The sequence below is a fragment of the Salminus brasiliensis genome, chromosome 3 (assembly GCF_030463535.1).
Source record: "Salminus brasiliensis chromosome 3, fSalBra1.hap2, whole genome shotgun sequence".
NCBI classification, from domain to species: Eukaryota; Metazoa; Chordata; class Actinopteri; order Characiformes; family Bryconidae; genus Salminus; species Salminus brasiliensis.
Window position 1 is genome coordinate 377,226 of NC_132880.1, and position 22,081 is coordinate 399,306.

At 40.7% G+C, this 22,081-nt stretch overlaps 3 protein-coding genes across 5 annotated transcripts; 1 reads left to right on the plus strand and 2 right to left on the minus strand.

The window, feature by feature from the left end:
- Window positions 1-4,224: 4,224 nt before the first annotated feature.
- LOC140551592 (uncharacterized) lies at window positions 4,225-7,585 on the plus strand. Of its 2 annotated transcripts, none has more exons than XM_072675076.1 (4): window positions 4,225-4,319; window positions 4,466-4,544; window positions 5,236-5,352; window positions 5,445-7,585. In XM_072675076.1, the coding sequence occupies exons 3-4, from the start codon at window positions 5,261-5,263 to the stop codon at window positions 6,355-6,357; spliced, it is 1,005 nt and encodes a 334-aa protein (XP_072531177.1). In that variant the 5' UTR covers window positions 4,225-4,319; window positions 4,466-4,544; window positions 5,236-5,260; the 3' UTR covers window positions 6,358-7,585. The 2 variants fall into 2 exon arrangements, with proteins under 2 accessions (XP_072531177.1, XP_072531176.1); XM_072675075.1 differs by having other exon boundaries at window positions 5,249-5,352.
- Window positions 7,586-8,723: 1,138 nt separating this feature from the next.
- On the minus strand, window positions 8,724-14,920 carry LOC140551010 (GTPase IMAP family member 4-like; the record flags this gene model as incomplete). Its single annotated transcript, XM_072674381.1, has 5 exons — window positions 8,724-10,221; window positions 10,310-10,421; window positions 10,549-10,635; window positions 12,536-13,585; window positions 14,809-14,920. Coding segments are annotated over 2 exons (945 nt in total), but the record flags the coding sequence as incomplete, so codon positions are not given.
- A 3,218-nt stretch (window positions 14,921-18,138) lies between these two features.
- On the minus strand, window positions 18,139-21,686 carry LOC140551593 (GTPase IMAP family member 7). Of its 2 annotated transcripts, XR_011979268.1 has the most exons (4): window positions 21,584-21,686; window positions 21,050-21,115; window positions 18,620-19,869; window positions 18,139-18,327 (listed from the first exon to the last, which is right to left on the minus strand). XR_011979268.1 is itself a non-coding variant. In XM_072675077.1 (3 exons), exons 1-3 carry the CDS (start codon window positions 21,594-21,596, stop codon window positions 18,947-18,949), a joined length of 1,002 nt encoding a protein of 333 aa, XP_072531178.1. In that variant the 5' UTR covers window positions 21,597-21,686; the 3' UTR covers window positions 18,139-18,946. The 2 variants fall into 2 exon arrangements, 1 of the variants encoding a protein (XP_072531178.1); XM_072675077.1 differs by having other exon boundaries at window positions 18,139-19,869.
- Between the last annotated feature and the right edge of the window lie 395 nt (window positions 21,687-22,081).

A 22,081-nucleotide genomic window follows, 5' to 3' on the forward strand; every position in this document is an offset into this window, starting at 1 on the left:
CTGACCTATGGAGTTCACACACTGTCCTCTGAGGACTCTAGTAAAGGGGACAACACACACACACCAAATCAGTCACCAGCAATAATATACAGTAAATACAGTCAGGTCCATAAGCCTACCTTACCTGCCTACGTGTTTAGAATTTTGCATCTGTACACCACCTCAATGGATTTGAAATAAAGCAATCAAGATGTAGCTGAAATTCATACTTTCAGCTACAATTCAAGGGTTTAACAACAGCATTAACAGCTTAGGAATTACAACAAATGTGGTGTCAGTGACTGGAACACATGGGTAAGACGAAATGCTTACCCATGTGTTAGAGTTTCCTCCCTTCAGAAGCTTTGTCAGGCCTTTATGACAAGCTCAAGACTACACACGATTTTCACAATGTTTACTATGTCAGATTAAGAACTCATGCCATAAATGTGTTCCAATGCTACACCATTATCTTTCACATTCTTGCATGAGCTTGTGGAACCTTGGGGAGGAGGGTCAAGGAAGTGTTAATCATAGCTACAGTGTTGTGTGTGAGGCTGGCGGTTTTGTATTTAGAAAAGAAAATGAAGGGAACAAAGACTGTTGACTCGTCCCTGGATGTAACGAAGAGAACACTGGTCTGCAGTGCAGAGGGGAAACATCAAAAACATTACATAAATGTGACTAACATGTTCGCTGTATTTAAACAAAAGGTCTTGTGAAGGAAAAAATCATCGAAAAACTTTTATCTGACTACTCGGCCGTGGTACTCCTTGATGAAAGGTCAAAATGGCAGGGATATTGTTACTACAACTCAGCAAACCGTTCGTCAGTTTAATTGTTTTATTTGAGAGCTGCAGCAGGAGAGCACTCTGTCCTCCAAATGGTCAGTGTCAGAGAACATGTCATAACATGTGTCAAACTAGGCAACTACTACTAGTAATAATAACTTAATCTTTTCTTATTAAAACATATTATAGTATATATGCAGGGTAGCCAGTATTCTGAACAGCTGAATGCTGATAATTGACTGATAATCTGCTGTGACACTAAGAATTTCCCCACTGTGGGACTAATAAAGGATTATCTTATCTTATCTCTACTAAAAGGTTCTTACCCCAGATGTAATTGATCAGATGTTTTTGGAGTCTAAATTCTGCTTCAGTTTCTGTTTGCCTTTTACCTTTCATTCTTGTATAATTTATCATTTATCACATCATTTATTGATTTTATTTTCTTATCCTTACGCTTAGATACCTGAGGGGCAGACTTGTAATATCTTTCTGTAATAAAGAACATGTGCAGTGACTTTTATGTTTAAGTCTTTGAGCTCTGAATATTTTTATTCACATCTGTGTCAGAATAACAGCACTCTGTTCCTGTGCTCCATGGTTTATTGTAGAGCAGATTCTTCTGGATACTGGAGAACCTGGATCTAACCCCATTTTCACAGAGATGTAATACTGAGGAGAACCTGGCTGAGGTGTTGGGGTGTTTTCATGTACACTACAACAACTCAGTTCTGTTAAAGAGAACCTGTTCTGTGCCCGGGAACCAGTGACCGTAAATGACTCTTTCTAGTGTTCACAGTGTATGTGTTTTTTCACAACGTAAGAATATTGGACTCTGGAGTTATCCTTGTGACACTCCTAGATAGAGATCATGGGCCTGTTCCAACTGTTCAAACCACAATTTGGTTCATTATGTTACATAATGTATTTATTTGATTAAAAAATATTTAAAGCCATGGAAAGCTTATTCCAGAAGCATCAAGCTATTATTAATTTTTTATTTAATAATACTTTATTGTCATTACACTAATACAGGGCTGCCCAGTACAAATCTCTCTCTTTATGTGTGTGAACAGGCAGAGACACACTTTGTAGAACTTCACAGGAAATACAAAGAAGCAAATGATCCACTTCTATACTTTGAGAAGAAAAGGTCTGAGTACTTCAAATTATTTGATAATTACTGAAAAGGAGCAACATCAGCAGCAGTGCTTGGAGACCAAATCTGTGGTAAACTGAAAGGGACGATGCTGCAGAGTGTGTACAACATGATCGCTAAATTCATCTGTGGACAACTGAGAGGAAAACCTCCATTTAATGGAAACAGAGGTGATCTGGAAAAGCACATTCTGAAGTCTCTGGCAGAGCAGGAGGGGGATAAGGAGGAGAAGTTTAATCGCTTCCTAACATACATGTACTACCCAAAGTATCACTTTGAAAATTTCATCAGAGACAGAGTTAGACGGTTCATGACAGCAGAAAACCCTCAGGCAGTTTCTGCAATTAGAGAACACATTGAATATATACATCGAATTGTCATGAGTGCAGCAGAAATGGCCAGAGATGAAGTCAAGAAAAAAGATGAAGGCATCAGTAGAGATGTGAACCTGTGGCTGGACATTTTCTCCAACAGTCTTGTAGACGAGTTGGGAGATACTAGAGTTCACCTGAGTGGTGATGACACTGAGGATGTTACTGATTGTGATGTTCTTGTAGATGTTATTAAAAAAGAGCTTTTAGCTGCTGTTGAGGAGTTGAAAGGAAGCCTCTGTAAGCTTTCAGACCTGCGAGTGGAGATGTTCAGAGAAAAGCCTGAGGAGATCCTGATCAAACACTTCTGCAGGTGCTGCTGGAAGAAGTGTCCCTTCTGTGGAGCTGTCTGTACCAACAGTCAGGAGAACCACCCTGAAAAACACAGGGCTGAATTCCATCGCTCAGGTGGAATGGCTGGAAGGAATTTTTTAGGTACGACAGAATACATCATAGAATTTTGCTCAACTAAAATAGCAAGTGATGAGAAGTTTTACCCACAGAGTAATTCTAAAACTTTGATCCCTTTCAAGCAGTACTGGACGGCAGGAGGAGAGTTTGCTAAATGGAGCATCTCCACTGATTTGTCTGAGCTGCCGTACTGGGAATGGTTTCTTTGTGAATTCCAGGAAAATCTTGTAAATCACCACAAGAAAACCTTCACTGGTAGAGGAAAGATTCCAGATGAATGGAGGGTATTAACTCGATCTGATGCAATTTCAAGCTTAGGCATAGGAATATATTTAATTAGGCAAATGTTGGCATGTACACACCAATAATGAGAGATTCTGCAGACAGAACAATTCCAGTATTAATGAAACTGCACATAAATTATGGCCGTATGATGAACATGTTGACCCTTATTCATCAAAGTTGCAGAAAAACAATCACAGGATATTTAGGGGGGGTATAAAAGTCTCTTTAAGGTTATTAGCAAATGCCAATTATACTTAAATATAATGATCTATAACTTATTTAGATTTCTAATTTACATGAAGCATGCCCTGTTTTGACCATGAGCCAATAAAAAGCAAGCATTCAGCATCTCCTGAGCCACTGGCTGTCCTCGTATGTGGAGTTTATAACCACTTAAATTTACACACTCAGATTGACATACTCCTCAACCAAAGATGAAACTGTCAGGGGGAAAATTGTTTTAACTGTAAGCAGATTTGATGAATACGAGCCATTACCCCAAACCCCCTTCCCATAACGCCTCTGACAGTATTCACTTAATGAGCATTTACCAATAAAAACGGATCTGACTGAAGGCAGCAGTGGGATATTCAGGACAGCAGGAGGAGAAGGCTTCTTTCAGATTCTGCTGATTGGGCTGTAGATCATGTTCATATTCATGAAGCACAAGTGTGTGATGATGATTTACTGGATGATGTTATGGAGTGTTATGTCACATGCAGTGTTGGTCACCCCCCTGGTTAAACTCCATGTATAGTTGATGTTGTGAGTGTAAATAAGTCACGTCCTCTACAGGGACACTCCTGGACACTCTAATACACGGTTACTGTTTATTTACTCAGTTAACAGATTTATTTATCTTTTTTTATTTAATGTAATGGCTTCAGATATGTTATGGTTGATGTGTTTCAGTAAGTAAATAGAAAATGTGTGTAAAGGTTGTGTTTCAGTTGTGAAACTGATTCTCAATAAAGTGAAGAGATTTTATTTCTGCTTTGAATCCTTCATTATAAATGAGTGATTAATGTCTGAAATAAAGACAACATTGAGTTTTATGTGTGTTTTTTTAATGAAAGCACAAATCAAATCTACCAGCACTATCTCCAGTGTCACCATTCAGTGTCACCACTGAGCATTCTGGGAGGAGCTGACCCAGCTGATGACCAGGGTCTGATGGGTTGGTGATGATTTCCTCTGCATGCTTCCTGGTTCTGGAGGAGTGTATTTGCTCCTGTCTGATTTTACAGTGGATTGTAGTCGGATAGAAGGAGAGTCTGGAACAAACGTTTGGGACGTCTGTCATTTTAGTGTCCCGAGCATCAAGTAAGCGATCTATCTCCTGTAGATGATCATATTATTATACATATATTCCTTTAGTATTCATGCTTTCATAGATTTATTATCATCAGGATGAGATTGGAGATACTGGTAATGGATTAAGTGTGATATGTCTCACCTCTGCTTTAAAGTCACCTGATGAGTTCAAAGTTCATCGCTCTGTGATTCTACACTCTCAACCAAGCAGGAGTGAGACGGACGGCAGGTTTGGTGAGTTTATTGTAATATTATTATTACAATAAAATTAGGTGAGAATTGTTGCATTACTGCCAGATTAAGATTTGATTCAGGACACACACAAAATTTCCCAAACTGCTAAATTCCTGTTCTATTGTAAAATATGACCTTTTACCACACCCTTAAAAAGAGCTCTAGGGTCCTGTAGTACAAGCTATGGTTCTAAGTAGAACCCTGACAACTCAAATAACTGTACAGTGACCTTTACAGTACAAGCTGTTGTTGATTATTCTTCTTTTTTCTCCATTTTAAAATGTTCTATTATTGTTGCAAATCAAACTTCATAAACGTTCATTAAACCTTTTGTTTAAGCTAGAGTTCAGGTTTTAAGTGTTAGAAGTGGACTTTGCTCTCTACGTGTCTCTACAATATTTCTTTTATTACACCCAAACCACTCCAGCATGATAAATATGATATAAAGATTAACTCAGAGCGGGAACTCAGAGCACTACTGAGCACCTTTTACATGGGAGGTACTAAAATGTACTGAAGGAACTTCTGGCCTTCACCCTCCCAGTGTGGGTAGCATCAAGTGTTTGAGGGTGGTGGTGGTGGTGGTGGGGGGTGGGGGGGTGGTTGTAGATAGTGGGAAACAGGAAAGGACTAAATTGTAGAGAAAAAAGTCCTCCATTATTTTCTGTACTTCTTCAAATAACTCATAAAGTTCTGATGAGCAGAGGAACTGAATCATGGCAGCAAATGAAACACGGAGAGTGGAGGAGGACAGTGCTGACAGCGATGACAGCATTGAAGGACGTCCAGACTTCTCTGCTGAGGAAAGGTCAGTGTAACTATTGATTTGCTCAATAAACTCAATTTGATAATTGTTGATCATTTTTGTAATAATATTTATGACCTTGTTGTTGATGATAGAGTTCTTGTAGATGATCTTCTGAAGAGCAGCAATGAGTTCATTAGACTTCATGAGGAACATCAGCCTGAACTCCAGCAGATCATCACCCAGCTGCAGGTGACCATTGATGGGTGTCTAGATCACTTAGCCAAAGCCTCTGGAGTGAGTAGAGGAGGACGAGTAGCAGCAGTAGCAGCAGTAGCAGGAGGAGTTGGAGCTGCAGCTACAGCAGCAGCTTTCTTTCTGTCTCCTTTCACTGCTGGGGTCTCTTTGGCAGCAGCAGCAACTGTGGCGGGGACAGGAGCTTCCCATGCATGGACAGCTGGTGCTGTGGGAGGAACTTTGACAGGCATTGCTGGTGGATATATGAGCTACAGAAGTAACAAAAGCACACAAGCAGAAGTGGAGGATCTGTTGGAGAAGGTCAAAAAGGGTCTGAACACTTTCAGAACAACGGCTGATTCAGTCACCAACCATCTAAACCTCATCTGCAGCCTCATTGAGAAGATTCTGCAGAACCAAAGTGAGGAGCACTCTTTTCTGCTAAAACATGAGCAAGAAGGTCTCAGAAAGCGTGCAGGTGCTTTATCAGAGCTCGCTGAACTGTTTACGCCTGAACACCTGCAGAGATTTTTAGAACCTGAACCAGGAACTCTGGAAACAGCAGAAAACATCAGTCCAGACACGTCCGCTCATCTCCATACCTTTGATTTTAGTATCTTTAAAGATACCAAAGCACTACCAGATTTTGATCGGCTGAAAAAGCGAGCCGCCGTGCAGGAGGATGAACTGGAATCAAGGGCAGGACGCTTCATTTGGAAGGTCATAGATATGATTCATCATTTGCAGAACACTGTTGATGAAATAATGTCTTCAAGAACCAGTGTAGAGAAGGTCCTCATTCCTCACCTCAGTGATTACTGTGAACAATAGAACAGCACTGGGATGGAGTAGCCTGTGCTACATCAGGTTTTATGTGTCCTGTTTTGGAAATGGCTTTAAAATAAAGACTGCTGGGTTTCTAAAAACAACCCTCTCTATGTTTGAGAAAAGTTCACCTAACAGCAGTCTGGTGGTCAAAAGCTGACCCCTTATGGAACTCCTTACTGTGGTCCAGAACTGTATATACCCTCCTTACTGTGGCCCAGAACTGTATATACCCCCCTTACTGTGGCCCAGAACTGTATATACCCTCCTTACTGTGGCCCAGAACTGTATATACCCCCCTTACTGTGGCCCAGAACTTTATATACCCTACTTACTTTGGCCCATAATTTTATATACCCCCCTTACTGTGGCCCATAACTATATATACCCCCCTTACTGTGGCCCAGAACTATATATACCCTCCTTACTCTGGCCCAGAACTGTATATACCCCCCTTACTGTGGCCCAGAACTTTAAGAACCTTCTTTATTCTCTACAGTGTAAAATATTGAATATCATTGTAGGTGTATATACAGTAAACATTCTGCTATTTACTGTCTTTATTATATATAGGAGACTATCATAAGAACACATGATTTCTGTGGACATGAAACATCAAGGTGTCAAATTATACTGTGGTTTATACTGTGTTTTTTTGTGCTAAACCCCCCCCTCCCCCCCCCCTCGAACATCAATGACTCTGTTGTGGAAATCGTCCAAAGCACAAAGTTCGTTGATGTCCACATCACAGAGAACCTCACCTGGTCCCTCAACACCAGCTCCATAGCCAAGAAAGCCCAGCAGCGCCTCTACTTCCTGTGGAGACTGAGGAGAGCTCATCCTCCTCCTCCAGTCCTCTCCATGTTCTACAGAAGGGCAGTGGAGAGCATCCTGAGCAGCTGCATCATTACCTGGTTTGGGAATTGCAATACCTCAGACCGCAAGACCCTACAGCTAATAGTGAGGACAGCTGGGAAGATCATAGGGGTCTCTCTCCCCTCTGTCACAGACCTTCACACCACAGGCTGCACCCGTAAAGCCATCAGCATTGTGAAGGACCTCCACTCATCCCTCACATGGACTGTTTTCACTGCTGCTGTCTGGCAGAAGGTACAGGAGAATCTGTGCTGTTGCTGCACGGCTCTGCAAAAGCTTTGTCCCACAAGCAGTCAGACTTTTAAACAACAGAGACTGAGCAAACCCCCCCCAACCCACACCATGCAATACTGATGTATCAGACTCCATTTGCTTTTCATTTTTAATTAATTGAATTAATTAAAGAACTAATTAAAAATAACTTGTCTAGATAGTAATCATTTGCCTACAATACATGAAGGGTTAAAATGACTTCCTATATGTAAAAAATGTTTTTATGAGGTAAAACACAGGGGTATATAGTTATATATGCATATACACAGTTATATGTTAGAGGGTCTAGTCTTCCTAGACACATCTCTTGACCATTTCTGGAGTTGAAATGAAGGCACATGGTTAACGAATTGACAAGACAAGACAATTCCCCACTTGTGTTGAACACAGATGGAATTTGCCATCTGCCATTAACCCATCTGTGCAGAGAACACACACAACCATGCCTGGATCGGTGGACAGCATTGCTGCATCACTTTGAGAGCAGAGCTCAGTATCGAACCCACAACCCTGTCATCAACAGCCCAGTGCTGTAACCTGTTTTTTTACTGTGTAGTATGTAATATGCATAATACTGTTAAAGTTGAGTATACTCAAATAATAATAAGTTTAAAGCAGTCTAGTACAGTTCAGTACAGTCCTAAAGTTCCCCTGGGAAAGGCACATAACCCCTCACATACAGATACTGTGATTCCCTTCACAGAACAGCCTGGAACACTCTTTTACAGTACGCTGTGAGTGAATGGGCAGAGTGGAACATCTCCAGTGTGTAGCAGCTGTTGCCATTAGCAGCTACCATCATGTCTATCTTCTCCGGTAGCTCAGGAACCTGCACCTTGTTACCTGGGTCTTTATTATTGAGCACATGGTACCTCCCTCCACATTCATCTACTACGTCACACTGTCACCTTTAGCTTAAGCTTTTTACTGATCCTATAAAGCTGCATTATAACAACGGCAGCTGGAATACCACTTACAGTAGCACAACAACCACCTAGCAACCCCACTGCAACCACTTGGGATGCCATTGCAACTGATTTTGCAACTAAAGATAATTTTATACTTTAGAAAGAAATAATTTATAAATGTATTAAATTGATCTTACAATAACTTCTCTTACTTCTACAATAAGGCCATTTTGGTGTTTTGTAACCTCACAACCTGGAATTAAAATGTATTATTAGAGGGTTTGCATCATTTTATTTACAGAACATGCCTACAACTTTGAACATTCGATTTTTTTTATTGTGAAGCAAACAACAAATAGGACAAATTAACAGTGTGCAGGACAAAACTTCAGTGTGCAGAATTATTCATCCCCCTAAAGTCAGTCCTCAGTGTAGAGCCACCTTTTGCGGCAATTCCAGCTGCAAGTCACTTTGGAGAAGTCTCTTTGAGCCTGCCACATCTTGCCACTGGGATTTTTGCACATTCCTCAAAGCAAAAGTGCTCCAGCTCCTTCAATGGTTTCTGCTGGTGAACAGCAATCTTCCAGTCTGACCACAGATTCTCAATTGGATTAAGGTCTGGGCTTTGACTCGGCTATTCCAGTACGTTCACCTTAAATCACTCGAGTGCTGCTTTAGCAGTAAGATTTAGGTCATTGTCCTGTTGGAAGGTGAACCTCCATCCCAGTCTCAAATCAATGACAGACCCAAACAGGTTTTGCTCGAGAATATCTCTGAATTTAGCACCATCTGGGGTGACGAGATCAGACATAGCGTTTTTTTTCTTGGTGGCCAAAAAGTTTAATTTTAGTCTCATGTGACCAGAGCACCTTCCTCCAGACATTTGGGGAGTCTCCCACATGCTGCATGACTCAAAACTAGCCTTCCTATTTTTGTCTGTAAGTAAAGGTGTGTGGACAGATATTTGGATTCCGGGAACTCAGGAGCAGCACCTTCAGGGTTACCTTTGCCCTCTGTTCTGCCTCTCTGATTAATGCCCTCCTTGCCTGGTCTGAGAGTTTTGGGAGAGTCTCTTGGCAGGTATGTTATGGTATGTTCTTTCCATTTGATGATAATGGATTTGATGGTGCTCCGGGGTTGCAGCGTCAGAGGCTTTTCAGAAAAGATGTGTATATACTGACAGATCATGTGACACTTAGATTGCACACAAGTGGACTTCATTTCACTTTTCAAAGCAAAGAGCGTTTTCTCATTTTCTCACTTCGCCAACTTAGATTATTTTGTGCAGATGCATCACATACAGTTCGGATTAACAATACATTTAAATACAGGTTGTAATGTAACAAAATAGCCACACTTAACAAATACTCACAATTACAGACATAGCTTATACTTAAAACATATTCAATATGAAAAAATACTATATGCTATACATTTTTTTTAAAACTGAACAAAAAACTTGAAACTGAAAAAGAAATGAAAGAGCTCTAGGGTAAAATAAAGTATTGCTAATGAACAGAAATATATTATTAGTGGATGATTAAATAATAAACTATCATAATCAAGTTTTATTACCATGTAAAGTGCTTTTAATAACAAAGATTTTCAGTAAACTCTGCCAGGTGTTAAACCCGTAGAAGCTGGATGGTGGGAGACAACGGGTAACTTTGGACTCTATGACTCTGGGTGTTTATTAAAGCGTTGTGCTGAAACTGAGCACAGCAACATTTTCTCCACATCAAATCGCAGCGAAGCACCAGGTCAGGATAGAATTTCAGTAAAGTCCCAGGACAGCATTCCAGTCTATAAAGATCTGTAACACACACACACACACACACACACACACACACAATTAGCAATAGTTTACCAAACATTTACAGCAGGTGGTTGATATACTGTACCTTTTTATTTAGAAAAGCAGATGTTCTTGTTCTTGATGTTCTTGATTGCCCAAAACTGCAGAACTATCTGCTTGTGATCCATACATGATCCATACATGATCCATACAACTCCCTCAGGAACAACAGATCAAGCCAAAGAAAATACATTTTCTCTCAAATAATTTAAAGACATGACAAGCCTATTGAGATAATGAACAAAAAAAGACCAGGTCCCACGTATCTTTCAGAGGACTACTCACATGCTGTTAACAGATGGTACAGGCCAGTCTGCCTCATAAACTCTGATTTTCTCTGCACAGCATCATTCTTCTGAATGTCCCCTGTGGCTACAGTGAAGAATATGAATGTTAACTAGGAAAAAGCTTTAGAAAATAAAATAACATCAAATTAACAAAAAATTTATTGGAAAAAAAAAATCAGTATTACAGAGAAAGCCAGCGTTTCACCTCTGATTTATGTTATTTTGTTGCATTCTCTTCTAATGCTTATACTTCTTTTACCACTGCTGTTCATCTTCATATGATTAACAAATAAAATGATGCATGCTAAAACTTGCTAAACCATGCTGAACTTGATCATCTGTACCCACTCTGTAAGACTCATTCAATTACATTTACAGCATTTATCTGATGCTCTTACATGTGAATAATGTTACACAGGTGGGGGAATGTAGAGTTAGGAGGTGATGCCATCTGATCTATGCAATGACATTTTCTGACACATAATTACACATTAAAAACCCTTATGACACTACCAACATCTGGACCTCAGTGTTCTGACAGCAAGTCACTGTCATGTTTATATCAAACACCACATCCCATCTTCTGTTCACTAGCAGCTGTCTAGCACACAATACACACACACACACACACACATGGCTGAAAACAATGTGTTCATTTTCAGCAGACAGTAGCGACCTTCGGTGGTAGGCGTTAAAGGAGTAACATGAGGGCATGTTTGGAAATATATTTCCGTTATATTCATTTTTTATTATATGATACATGTACACAAAGTTTTAGAACATCATTTTTTCAGTAGTCTACTGACAGTGCTGCATGGCTCGGGCAAGCCTGCTTTTTACCTAACATTTGCTCATTTCATTTTCTGTCACTTTCTACAAAGTAGACAACAATCCCCCCATCATTTCAGATTGGCAGTCTGTGTCATAACAGTTTTGGCATCTTACTTAAAAGAAATCTGGACACATGAAACACTTTCAGCATGAATCTATTTTAAAAGTACAGTAAAATCTCTCTGAAATGTCGATGCTGATTGCAATGGCCTGCCTCTCCTAAATGAAGTGAAATTGTTGTAGCGTTATGCCAAATTCTTCAGAAATATGAAACATTAGTGTAAAGTCTGCTCAGTGCTTATAAAGCAATTTTAAAACATTCTTTCCATTTATTGTATGACTCCTTTGCATGTTACTGGCTATGCAGTGAGCTGATGTAATCAGTCATTGGCATCGTTACAGTGCTTGTGTGTATGAATTAAACATGTTATAGGTTCCCTGTCCTCTCTGCTTTTGGGGTGTTTTTCACTCTGTGTTCAGTTACTGTAATATCAGCATACATGTGTGTTCAGATTCAGAAGTGTGGATGACGTCACTGTGAATCATTGACACGTGAATAGCTTCACACCAGTGTATTAACACAGTGCACGAATTAGTCGCTGGTTCTGTATCACATACCTACGATGAAGCATGGTAATCACAGTCTCTGCTGAAACGACACCTGTGTTGTGTTGTGAGTGGATTTGCAGCGTCTCTGAAGCTGAATTTGCACCTATGAATTTGTGGCATGTGTTGTCAGTTTAGCCAGTGTAGTCACCAATTCATTGTTTATCACAGTAATTCTAAATTTACATTACTGCCCAAGCCTAGTGTAGTGTGCTTGCCCAGCCAGAAGACTGAATCCTAGTATGCCAACTGGAGGGTGGGGTTACCCACTATTGCTAAACCAACTTAGCAGGCTAAACAAACCAGGGCTGCATCAGTTGAGAAAGAGGACTGACAATTGTTGACCACTGTTAAATTACCATAAATGCAGAACTGGAAATAATTCTTCCAGTTTGATTGAGCATGGGTTTATGTGTGAGTGAGAGAAGAGGGACCATTGACCACAGCAAGAAGAAAAACATGCAACGTATCAAATCATCCTTTCTCACTTGTCTCTGTCAAATGAAATTGTGTTTATGGAATCAGATGTGACAGGTCATCATTCTGACCTTTGCTCTGATGTCCAGTGTTGGCAGAAGAGTGTGTATCTTCGCAACAGTGGGTAGAACCAGAGGTCTCTGCTGATCTTTTGAATCCCATCTGCACCTTTAACTTCCTTGCTGTTCAGCACTCACAAGGCTCTCTTCTAAACAGCAAACCCTCCACCATCTTCCCTCTCTGCTGAGAACTCCATAACCTCAGACTGCAAGAGTTCACTTCACTACTTCAACTGATACAGCAGCTGCTCTTTTCCTCTCTGGCTCTTTCCTCACTCAGAATGGCCTTTCTGACTCTCTCCCCTGTCTCTTTTATAACTCTCTCTATTTCATCTTGTCTCTGGCTTTGCTCTCTCTGTTTCTTCTCCTCTTCCTCTCTCTTCCTCCTCTCCTCTTCCTCTCGTCTGCATCTTTCTGCTTCCTCAAACATCTGATTAGAGTAGCAGCTTCCTCCGTTCTGCTCCACCATTCTGTCTATCTTCTCCAGAAGTTCAGTGACCTGCTCTGCGTTCTCATGGTCTTTATTATTGAAGACGTGATATCTCCCTCCACACTGCTGAACAAGCTCTCTTAAAGCACTGCTCTCCTTAATCAGTTCCTCTATGCTTTTCCCTTCTAACTGATCACCATTTGTGAAAAGCAGGACTGCATATTGTGTCACTTCCTCCCCAAACAACAGTTTAATCTGCTGGATCATTTCCTGTTCCTGTGCTGTGAACCTTCTGGTCAGTGGCAGGACGATGAGAAGAGCGTGAGGTCCAGGGCTGGATAAATACACACTCCTCACTATCTCTTTCATCAACTCCTCAGGATCTATACCTGTATCAAACAGCCCTGGAGTATCAACAACCGACACTTCCCTGCCTGCAACACTGCCTGTCTTTACTGCACTCACTGCAGTCACTGCTTTCATCCCAAACTCAGATCTAAAGCACTTTTGCCCCAGAATTGTGTTTCCTGATGCACTTTTCCCAGCGCCGGCTTTCCCGATCAGAACCACTCTTCTTTCAGCTGCACTGCTGTTCCGAGACTCCACCTGTTTTCTTCTCTTTAGCACAGAACCTGTTGAAGGGGAAATAAGACAATTAAATACAGAATAAACCTCAAACATGACTAAAAATCTTTAACAGCTTAAATTCTTTGAGTAACATCACCTGCCTGGACTACTTATATATATATATATATATATATATATATATATATATATATATATATATATATATATATATATACAGTACCACCCTTATTATCAGGGTTATCGGGGCAGGTTATCGGGGCAGTGGTGGCTCAGCGGTTAGAGCGCCGGGAAATCGATAACAGGGTTGTGGGTTCGATTCCCGGGCTCAGCAAGCTGCCACTGTTGGGCCCTTGAGCAAGGCCCTTTACCCTCTCTGCTCCCCGGGCGCTGGAGTTGGCTGCCCACCACTCTGGGTGTGTGTGTGTACTCACTGCCCCTAACACGTGTGTGTGTGTGAGTGTGTGTTCACTACCAGATGGGTTAAATGCGGAGGACACATTTCGCTGTACAGTCCACACTGTACAGTGACGAATACGTGCACCTTTATCCTTTATCCTTTATTATTAGATTGTATTTCTTTGTAATTCTTCGACACGCAGCTAAGTGACGAGAAGGTCGGAGAGAAATGTCAGAGTGTTTTCAGCAGGTGTGAATCAGGCCCCTGTGTGTTCCTCCTGGTCATGAAGGCTGACCGGTTCACTGAAGAGGAGAGAAGAACTGTGGAGAAGATTGAGAAGCTCTTGGGGGAGAATCGTTTGGAGAAGACCTGGATCCTCTTCACCAGGGGTGATGAACTGGAGGAAGAAAATCAGACTATAAAAGAGTTCATCAGTGAGTCACCAGAGCTGAAGAAGTTAGTGCAGAAATACCAGAACAGATACCACGTCTTCAACAACAAGAACAAGAAAGACAACTCCCAAGTTCGGTGTCTGCTGAAGAAATTATGCAACACAATCATCAGATTCAGTAGGTATTCATTAACGGAGCTCTGCAGAAAGTGGATGATTCTTAATAATTATGAGCATGTATTATTATTTAACGGCATGTAATAATCATAACGTCATATGTACACACTGTGAGCTCAATCAGCAGGAATTAGGATACAGCACGTCTACTGGATAATGTTGAGTTCAGTGCTTCACTGTTGTTGTGTGTTTTTTGTTTGCTGACATTTCTCTCCGACCTTCTCGTCACTTAGCTGCGTGTCGAAGAATCCTGGAGTGTCGTAAACAGTGACATTAAGTCCCTCAACAGTGCCATGTTCTACCTGAACCTCCTGAGTGACAGATGTAGGGCTTTTCTTGGAGAGGAAAGCTTTCCGCCCCAGTATTGTGTTTCCTGCTGCACTTTTTCCTGAACCGGTTTTTCCCAACAAGACGAAATTAAAACAGGTGGGTTGCTTCACAGCTCTTTGATCCATTTTCAGTGTCGCAGACTTCTAAACAGAACTGCTCTGCAGAGTGAAGCCACACACATGCCCAGGATGTTAGTATCTCAACTTACTAAGCAATACACATACACAATACAAGTGGGTATATAGCTAAGTAAAATCTTAAAATTCACATATTTGTAATTTATTATAAATGTATTTTGTGTTTTGGGAGATCAGTCTTTAATTTATTTTAGAATCAGAAGAAGACCTCTGCTTAGAGTGAGACTAATTAGACACAGAGCTTTAAATTATAATGGAATAAAACATATTGCAGATTTATTTACACACTATTAACATGCACCTGCAACATGCCGCCCAGTCAGATACACCTGTAGTCATCTTAACTAGCTTAAGTCATTTGAGATTGATTGATTTGAGATATTGTTCATGTTCTGAAATCAATTATACTACCAGATCATGTTTAGATAAAAGTAAAAGCTACTTTAAAACACATCACTGTGTCACAGTAGTCATTTGTTGCTTATAAGAATTCACTTCCTCCATTACTACCTTTAGGTTTTCGTTTTCAAACAGTGTCCGCACTTTACAGACGGTCCCTTGTCGTCCTCGGTCCCTGTGTTCTGTCGAGTTGTGCTTCCCATGGAAATGTCCAGCCTAGCGAACCCACAATGTTTAATGTTTTCATGCGTTTCTATGTGGTAATTCTCTTTTTCTCGCGCGCCTCATACAATCGGATCTTACTGTTAATATTCAAAGTTTTAAAGGTGTAAACCCTGAATCATATCCCCCTATAATAGCTCTAAAATAGCCAATAATACAACCCCAATATCTTCCCTATCCTTCTGCAGGGGCTGCACCTGCACATGTACACTGTGACATTAGATTGCATTAAAACGCACGAAAACGTTCAGAAGTGGCGCATGCGCAGAGCTGCTGGGTGGCAAAACTCGACACGGGTGTTGAATAAATATACATATACATATAGATCAGGAATTTAGAGAAGATTTAATGACTGTAAGGATACAGTTTCATCGAGATTTCTGTCATTTCTGATATTTTAGGATACAGTTTGCTGATGTATGCGCTGAACATCCAATTTTAGCAAGATCAAAGCTTACATCCGGTTCTGAAATACGAGCTGATCGTTTCAACCGTTTGATGAAACTAGATAAGTATTACCATCTCAGTATATGGACTATAAAACAGTGTAGACCATGGCTGAAACTTACCCTGCGGTATCTGCCTGGCCACTGCTGCCTGCCCACTGCTGGCTGGCCACTGCTGGCTGGCCACTGCTGGCTGGCCCTCTGGAGCGGCTCTCTGGGTTAATGACACGCATACTTTCGTTTTCTCTGATCTTCCTGAACCATGTCTCGCGCCCTATAGTAGACAGATTCTGCACGGTCTGTTTGAAGTAAGGGTCTGTTGTGAAACGAACCCAGTAGGGAGCCGCTGGACATTCTTCATCTGCTGCAGGGCGTGGTTCATTACCGTCTTCCTCTTTTTACAGCAAAAACAACTTTTCCATGGAAATGTCCAGATTAAACAGCATGCAACAATAGCACTAACACTAACACTTCCCCTGCTTGTCCGAACAGCCGACTGGACCATCTAATTCAAAAGCTCTTAATTCAGCACTAATCTAATCCTGCACTCATTGAAGCTCGGTGCTCTTCGATATTGGATTCTGGTGCCTCTGGGGTTCAGGTGTAGTGTATAGTATGGACTGTCTCTAGCTGTTGCCTGTAAGAGTCATATAAGAGTATCAGCACCGATTTTTGTGTTGGGCAGTATCTAGGTTTAGAGGTATACTGTGTGTCCAAATGTTTGTGGACACCCCTTCTAATTGACTTCTACTGTAAGCTGCACCCATTGCACAGATAGAATAGGACTCTCTGGAGCAGATCAACATCATGACCCTATTGGCTCCATGCTGCCTAATAATGCCAGGCGTGGACTAGAGGGGTATAATAAAGCCCCCCAACATTGAGGAGCTGTGGAACAGTGGAAGAACTGTGTTCTCTGGAATGATGGTGGCGGAGGAGCTCCATCCAGTACTTTTAGGATGAGGTGGAGTGATGATCATCCTGAACATCCTGACCTCACTAATTCTTCTGTCACTGAATGCAATCAAATCCTCACAGCAATGCTTCTCCTCTATCTAGTAGAAAGTTTTCTTCTCTGGACAGTAGAGACAGTTACTCCAACAGAAGCAGGATCTGCTCTTTAAATAGCCTTGATTTCAAAAGAAGCAGTGAATGTGCAGGTGTCCCAATACTTTTGTCCATTTAGTGTATCTATATTTCCCTTATAAATATATATTTATTCTTATATTTTTGCACATTTTGTTTTTGCTACCACCATATATGTACTTCTGGTAGATGCTAACTTAACTGCCCTGTAGGCTACCAGTTCAGCAATGACAAAGTTGAATCTGTCCGTGTTTATCTATTGTATAAATTCTACATACAATCAAATAAATCAAGATTTTACAAAACTATATATATATATATAAAATATTTGATCTTATTTTAAGCTACATCTTTTTCTCTCTCTAAAACTTCCAGGATTAGGAAAACCCCTGACCTCAACAGGTATACTACCTGATCCACTCACACTAACCTGAACATCTCAAAGACAGTCATATTAAAGTGAACTAAAGTAGGATCAGCAGTGCTGTCCCGTGTGTTGTATTTGCATACTTTTTCGGGTACTTTGGGAACCCCAATCTACTATTTTACTGCTCTAAATTGTGGTAGCCAGTCACATTTCTGAATTTGACCAGTCTAATCAGCTATGTTGTGCTAACTGTACTTTCTTATGAAATTAAGCTTAAAGCCAACAGCAGCAGACAATCATTGACCAACTGACCAACTGTGCTTGGTTAGCCAGGTGCTTTGGCTTGGTATGTAATGTTTCAGTCATTGCCATGCTTACTCAACTTAAAATATTTAGCAGAAAACATTTAGGATAATTTACAGAGGCTCAAGGTGTTATAAAATATTCTCCTACCTTACCTATTAGTTTATCTTATTATTAATGTTATTAGTAACATTCAGGCCTTTTAATCAAATAGAATGGTCTCTGTTTTACTTTTATGCTTTTAGCATATTGTCCAAAATCCCTCTACCTAAATATTCCCTTATTCCTATCTGAAATCAGTAATGCAGAATCATCAGCATAAAGAAGAACCTCACAGTGACGTAAGATCATTATATTTTTAATATACAATCAGAACAACAAAGAACCCACAACACTGTCCTGTGGAACACCACTTATCACTGGTTTCATTTCTGAAAAAAAACCTCCAACCTTGACTATTAAAAAATCTTCTCCTGGACAGACATCCTAAAAAGCACCCACCACCCACTTTTCTCTACTTCTTTGATCACTCTCCAAACATCCTACCTCATCAAAGTCCCCTCTTTAGCCTTTGTGTGCTTTGTGTGTAATAAGAAAAAATGAAATTTAAGTCATTATGAAATCATAATTACAAATTCAATAATGAATGACTTGCTTTACAAATATGTTGTAATCTAATTAAAATGTGTATCAAACAATGTATTTTCTGATGAAAGTCATCCTAAAATGGCATGGGACTTTTTACTGTCTGGTCTTTATATATGTAGTGTTAAGACAGCACATTAATTGTAATGCACAATTAGAGAATCAACCCTCAGTTTACCTACTGCACTAAACAAACTACTGCATTATTGTGTAATTTAAAATATATTCTACATACGCACCGTCCGCATAGTCATAGGGAGTGGATGGTTATGTATTCAAAAGACTATTCAAAACTATTAAAAAGTATAAAAATAGGCACATAATAGAAAAAGATCAAACAAATCACCACATAAAGAACGTTTCCAAACTTAGATACAAAAACTTTTAGTTTGAAATCAGTGCAGATGTTACTATGCTCTCCATAAAATCGCTTTTGGCAGATGTTATTTAATTGTTATGAAGGAGAATATTTTTTGATTAAATGATATAGGAATGCACATTATCTTTAGATGCTGAAGTTTTCTAACTTGCTCATAATCTGCTTCAGCACTTCCTCACTAACTCTGGTTTGCTCTGCCTCCTGTCTCACTGCCTTTAGTCTGGCCTCATAGTAGCGCTTATACTCAATAAGCCTGGTCTTATTCAGTAAATCCAGATGTTGTAGCTCTCTGATTTTCCTTTCTTTTTCTTCATTAGATTCTCTTAGAGCTTCAATTTTCTCCTGCAGTTTTCTCTTTTCTTCCTGGAACTTAGACTCCAGCTCTCTCTCCTTCTCCTGCAGCTTCTTCTCGTAGGACTTCCTCAGCTTCTCCTCCTGTGTTCTCAGTGTACTCTCCACATCTTGGTAAATCTTATTTGTGTAATATTTATCTTCATTTGCAGAAACCAGGCTGTCAACTTTTTCCAGGAACTCCAGAACCTGCAGACGGTCCTGGATTTCTTTATTATTAAAAACGTGATATCTCTCCCCACATCGAGTGATGAGATCTCTCAGCTCCGTGTTTGCTTCACTCAGGTATTCTTCGATTGTACTGTTTAGGTCGTCTCCGTGTGTGAAGAGGATGATGGTGTATTTGTCTGCTTCCTCTCCAAAAATGGCTCTGATCTTCTCCACAGCCAAACCCTCTTCTTTGGTGAAGGGTCCGAGCTGTATGACCAGGACGATGGCGTGGGGTCCTGGAGCCGTCATGTTAATGCACTTACTGATCCTCTGTTTCAGTTCTGTTTCTGAGAGATCTGTGTCAAACAGACCCGGAGTGTCCACCAGTGTGATCTTTCTTCCAGCCACCTCTCCGGTCTCCTTCCCGCACTCTTTGGTGATAGATGATCCACTTTTAGAAGCTCTGAAGACTTGCTCACCCAGGATGGTATTTCCTGAAGAACCTTTCCCAGCTCCAGTCTTCCCCACCAACACCATCCTCAGAGACACTGGAGAAACAGGAGGATAAATTGTGATAAATAAAAGCTGATCTTTTTTCACCAAGCTGCTTGGCAATCGCCCCGTAGCCCTTTCCAGCCTTGTGGAGGTCTACAGTTTTGTCTCTGGTGTCTTTGGACAGCTCTTTGGTCTTAGCCATGTTAGTAGTTGGAGTCTTACTGATTGTGTGGGTGGACAGGTGTCTGTATGCAGCTAACGACCTCAAACAGGTGCTTCTAATTTAGAGTAATAAGTGGAGGTGGACTTTTTAGAGGCGGACTAACAGGTCTTTGAGGGCCAGAATTTTTGCTGATTGGCAGGTGTTCAAATACTTTATTTGCAGCAGTAACACACAAATAAATTATTTAAAAAAATTTTTAGATTATGTCTCTTACAGTGGACATGCACCTAAGATGAGAATTTCAGACCCCTCCATGATTTCTATGTGGGAGAAGGGTGTTCAAATGCTTATTTTCCTCACTGTACATAGAGAAGAGGAGAGGCACACATAGGCAGTACGTAATCATGTGATGGGATAATATAGATAATAGATAATATGTTCTGAGCCCCAAGGATGGTCATGACATCTTGGGTCGACGGGTCTAAGCAACAGATAAATTGGAGACTTGTTCATCTACGTCACTAAAAGCTCTGGCCAGATCATATGAAGCACAAGCTACGGCCTACGTGTCATACAAATCCCATGTCTATCCCACAATCATAGGTATGCACTGACACAGATTCTAACACTAATTATTTATGATAATTATTTATAATCATTGATTAGTTAATCTGGTGACATCCTTGACTGTTGGGCCTCACTCTCATTCTAAAGAGAGGCCGTACTCCACAATCGCACAATGTCCAAACTCCACAGCAGCCATATGCATTTGACCTTACAGTCATTATGCCCAATGCAGACTGTGGGCTAGAAAAGTAAAAAGTAGCGACAGTGAAAACATCATAAGCACCATGAACTCTTAAGGACAGGCCTATCTCAGGTAACACAGAGACACGGTGCTGTAAAGTTTGCACATCAATAATAATAAAAGATATTAACTGTTATATAAAGGGACGGTTATTAAATGGAAGGCAACAAAAATAGAAAACATGTAGGAAATGAGCCCCAATGTGTGTGTGTGGGTGTGTGTGTGTGTGTGTGTGTGTGGTTGATAAAGTAGGGTCACTTACAGTCTGGTCTAATCCCTTCAGGACTGTGTCTCCCAGATGGCTGCACCTCTGAGCCTTTATCCTTTACTGAAGGAAAAGAAAACGCAGAACTTTTCAGATCTAAAACAGTAAGGGGTGATCATGCACGCGACTCTCTGAGCAGAAAATGTTCTATATTAACAGTTTTCTTCTATAATAAAGAACAAACATCCATACATGTAACTGGTATTTGGGGTGTGTGTGGTTCTGTAGGACTGCGTTTGATGTCCGTCCTGTACATAAGAGACCACAATACTCTCAAAACTTGGACTGATTAGATTGGCTGCTCTGTTCTACCCAACACCCAATACCCAGCTTTATTATTCTGACAGCTGAGGAGACCAGAAGCTCAACACTATTTCAGATCTTTTCAGAAACCTGGGTTAGGTTGTTCGTCACCAGCTGAAATCGAAAGTAAAACTGCAGCGTCGCTTTTCCCACATTAGTGAATATGAGGTATAGAAAGTTGCTGTAAGTGTGAGTTTAGATTACAGACATTAGATTATATTAGTCTACCTGGAATCGACATGTTCTCTCCCACAGGTCCACGGCCACAGTGAGTTCTGTCGCGCTCGAGCTCAGTCCAGACCAGCAGAGAGCCCTCCGCAGACGTGCACCAGGAAACCCCTCACAGCACACATGATCAGGGACAGGCTGCTGATTGGGGGGTTGTCGTGTTTTACCTCGGATTAATGATCAATAACGTCTTTATTATTGGAATTACAATCACAAGACGGCTGCGTCTCTGCAGGTGGTAAGCACGTTTCCAAGATGTTGGGGCGAATTTAAAAGTAAAATACATTAAAAACGCAATTAATTTATTTTCATCTTAAATCGCCTTAAGAGTCTTAATTGTTGAGCTTCTGCAACCTTGCATGTTCACATTACCTTACTGTCTGTTTCTGTTACTCATACTAACTTACTACTTCACCACCATCACACTGACGGTCAGTGAGAGGGTCAGACACGCCCAGTGTGGAAGTAGGCCAGAACTCAACAGGGAAGATCAGGGTT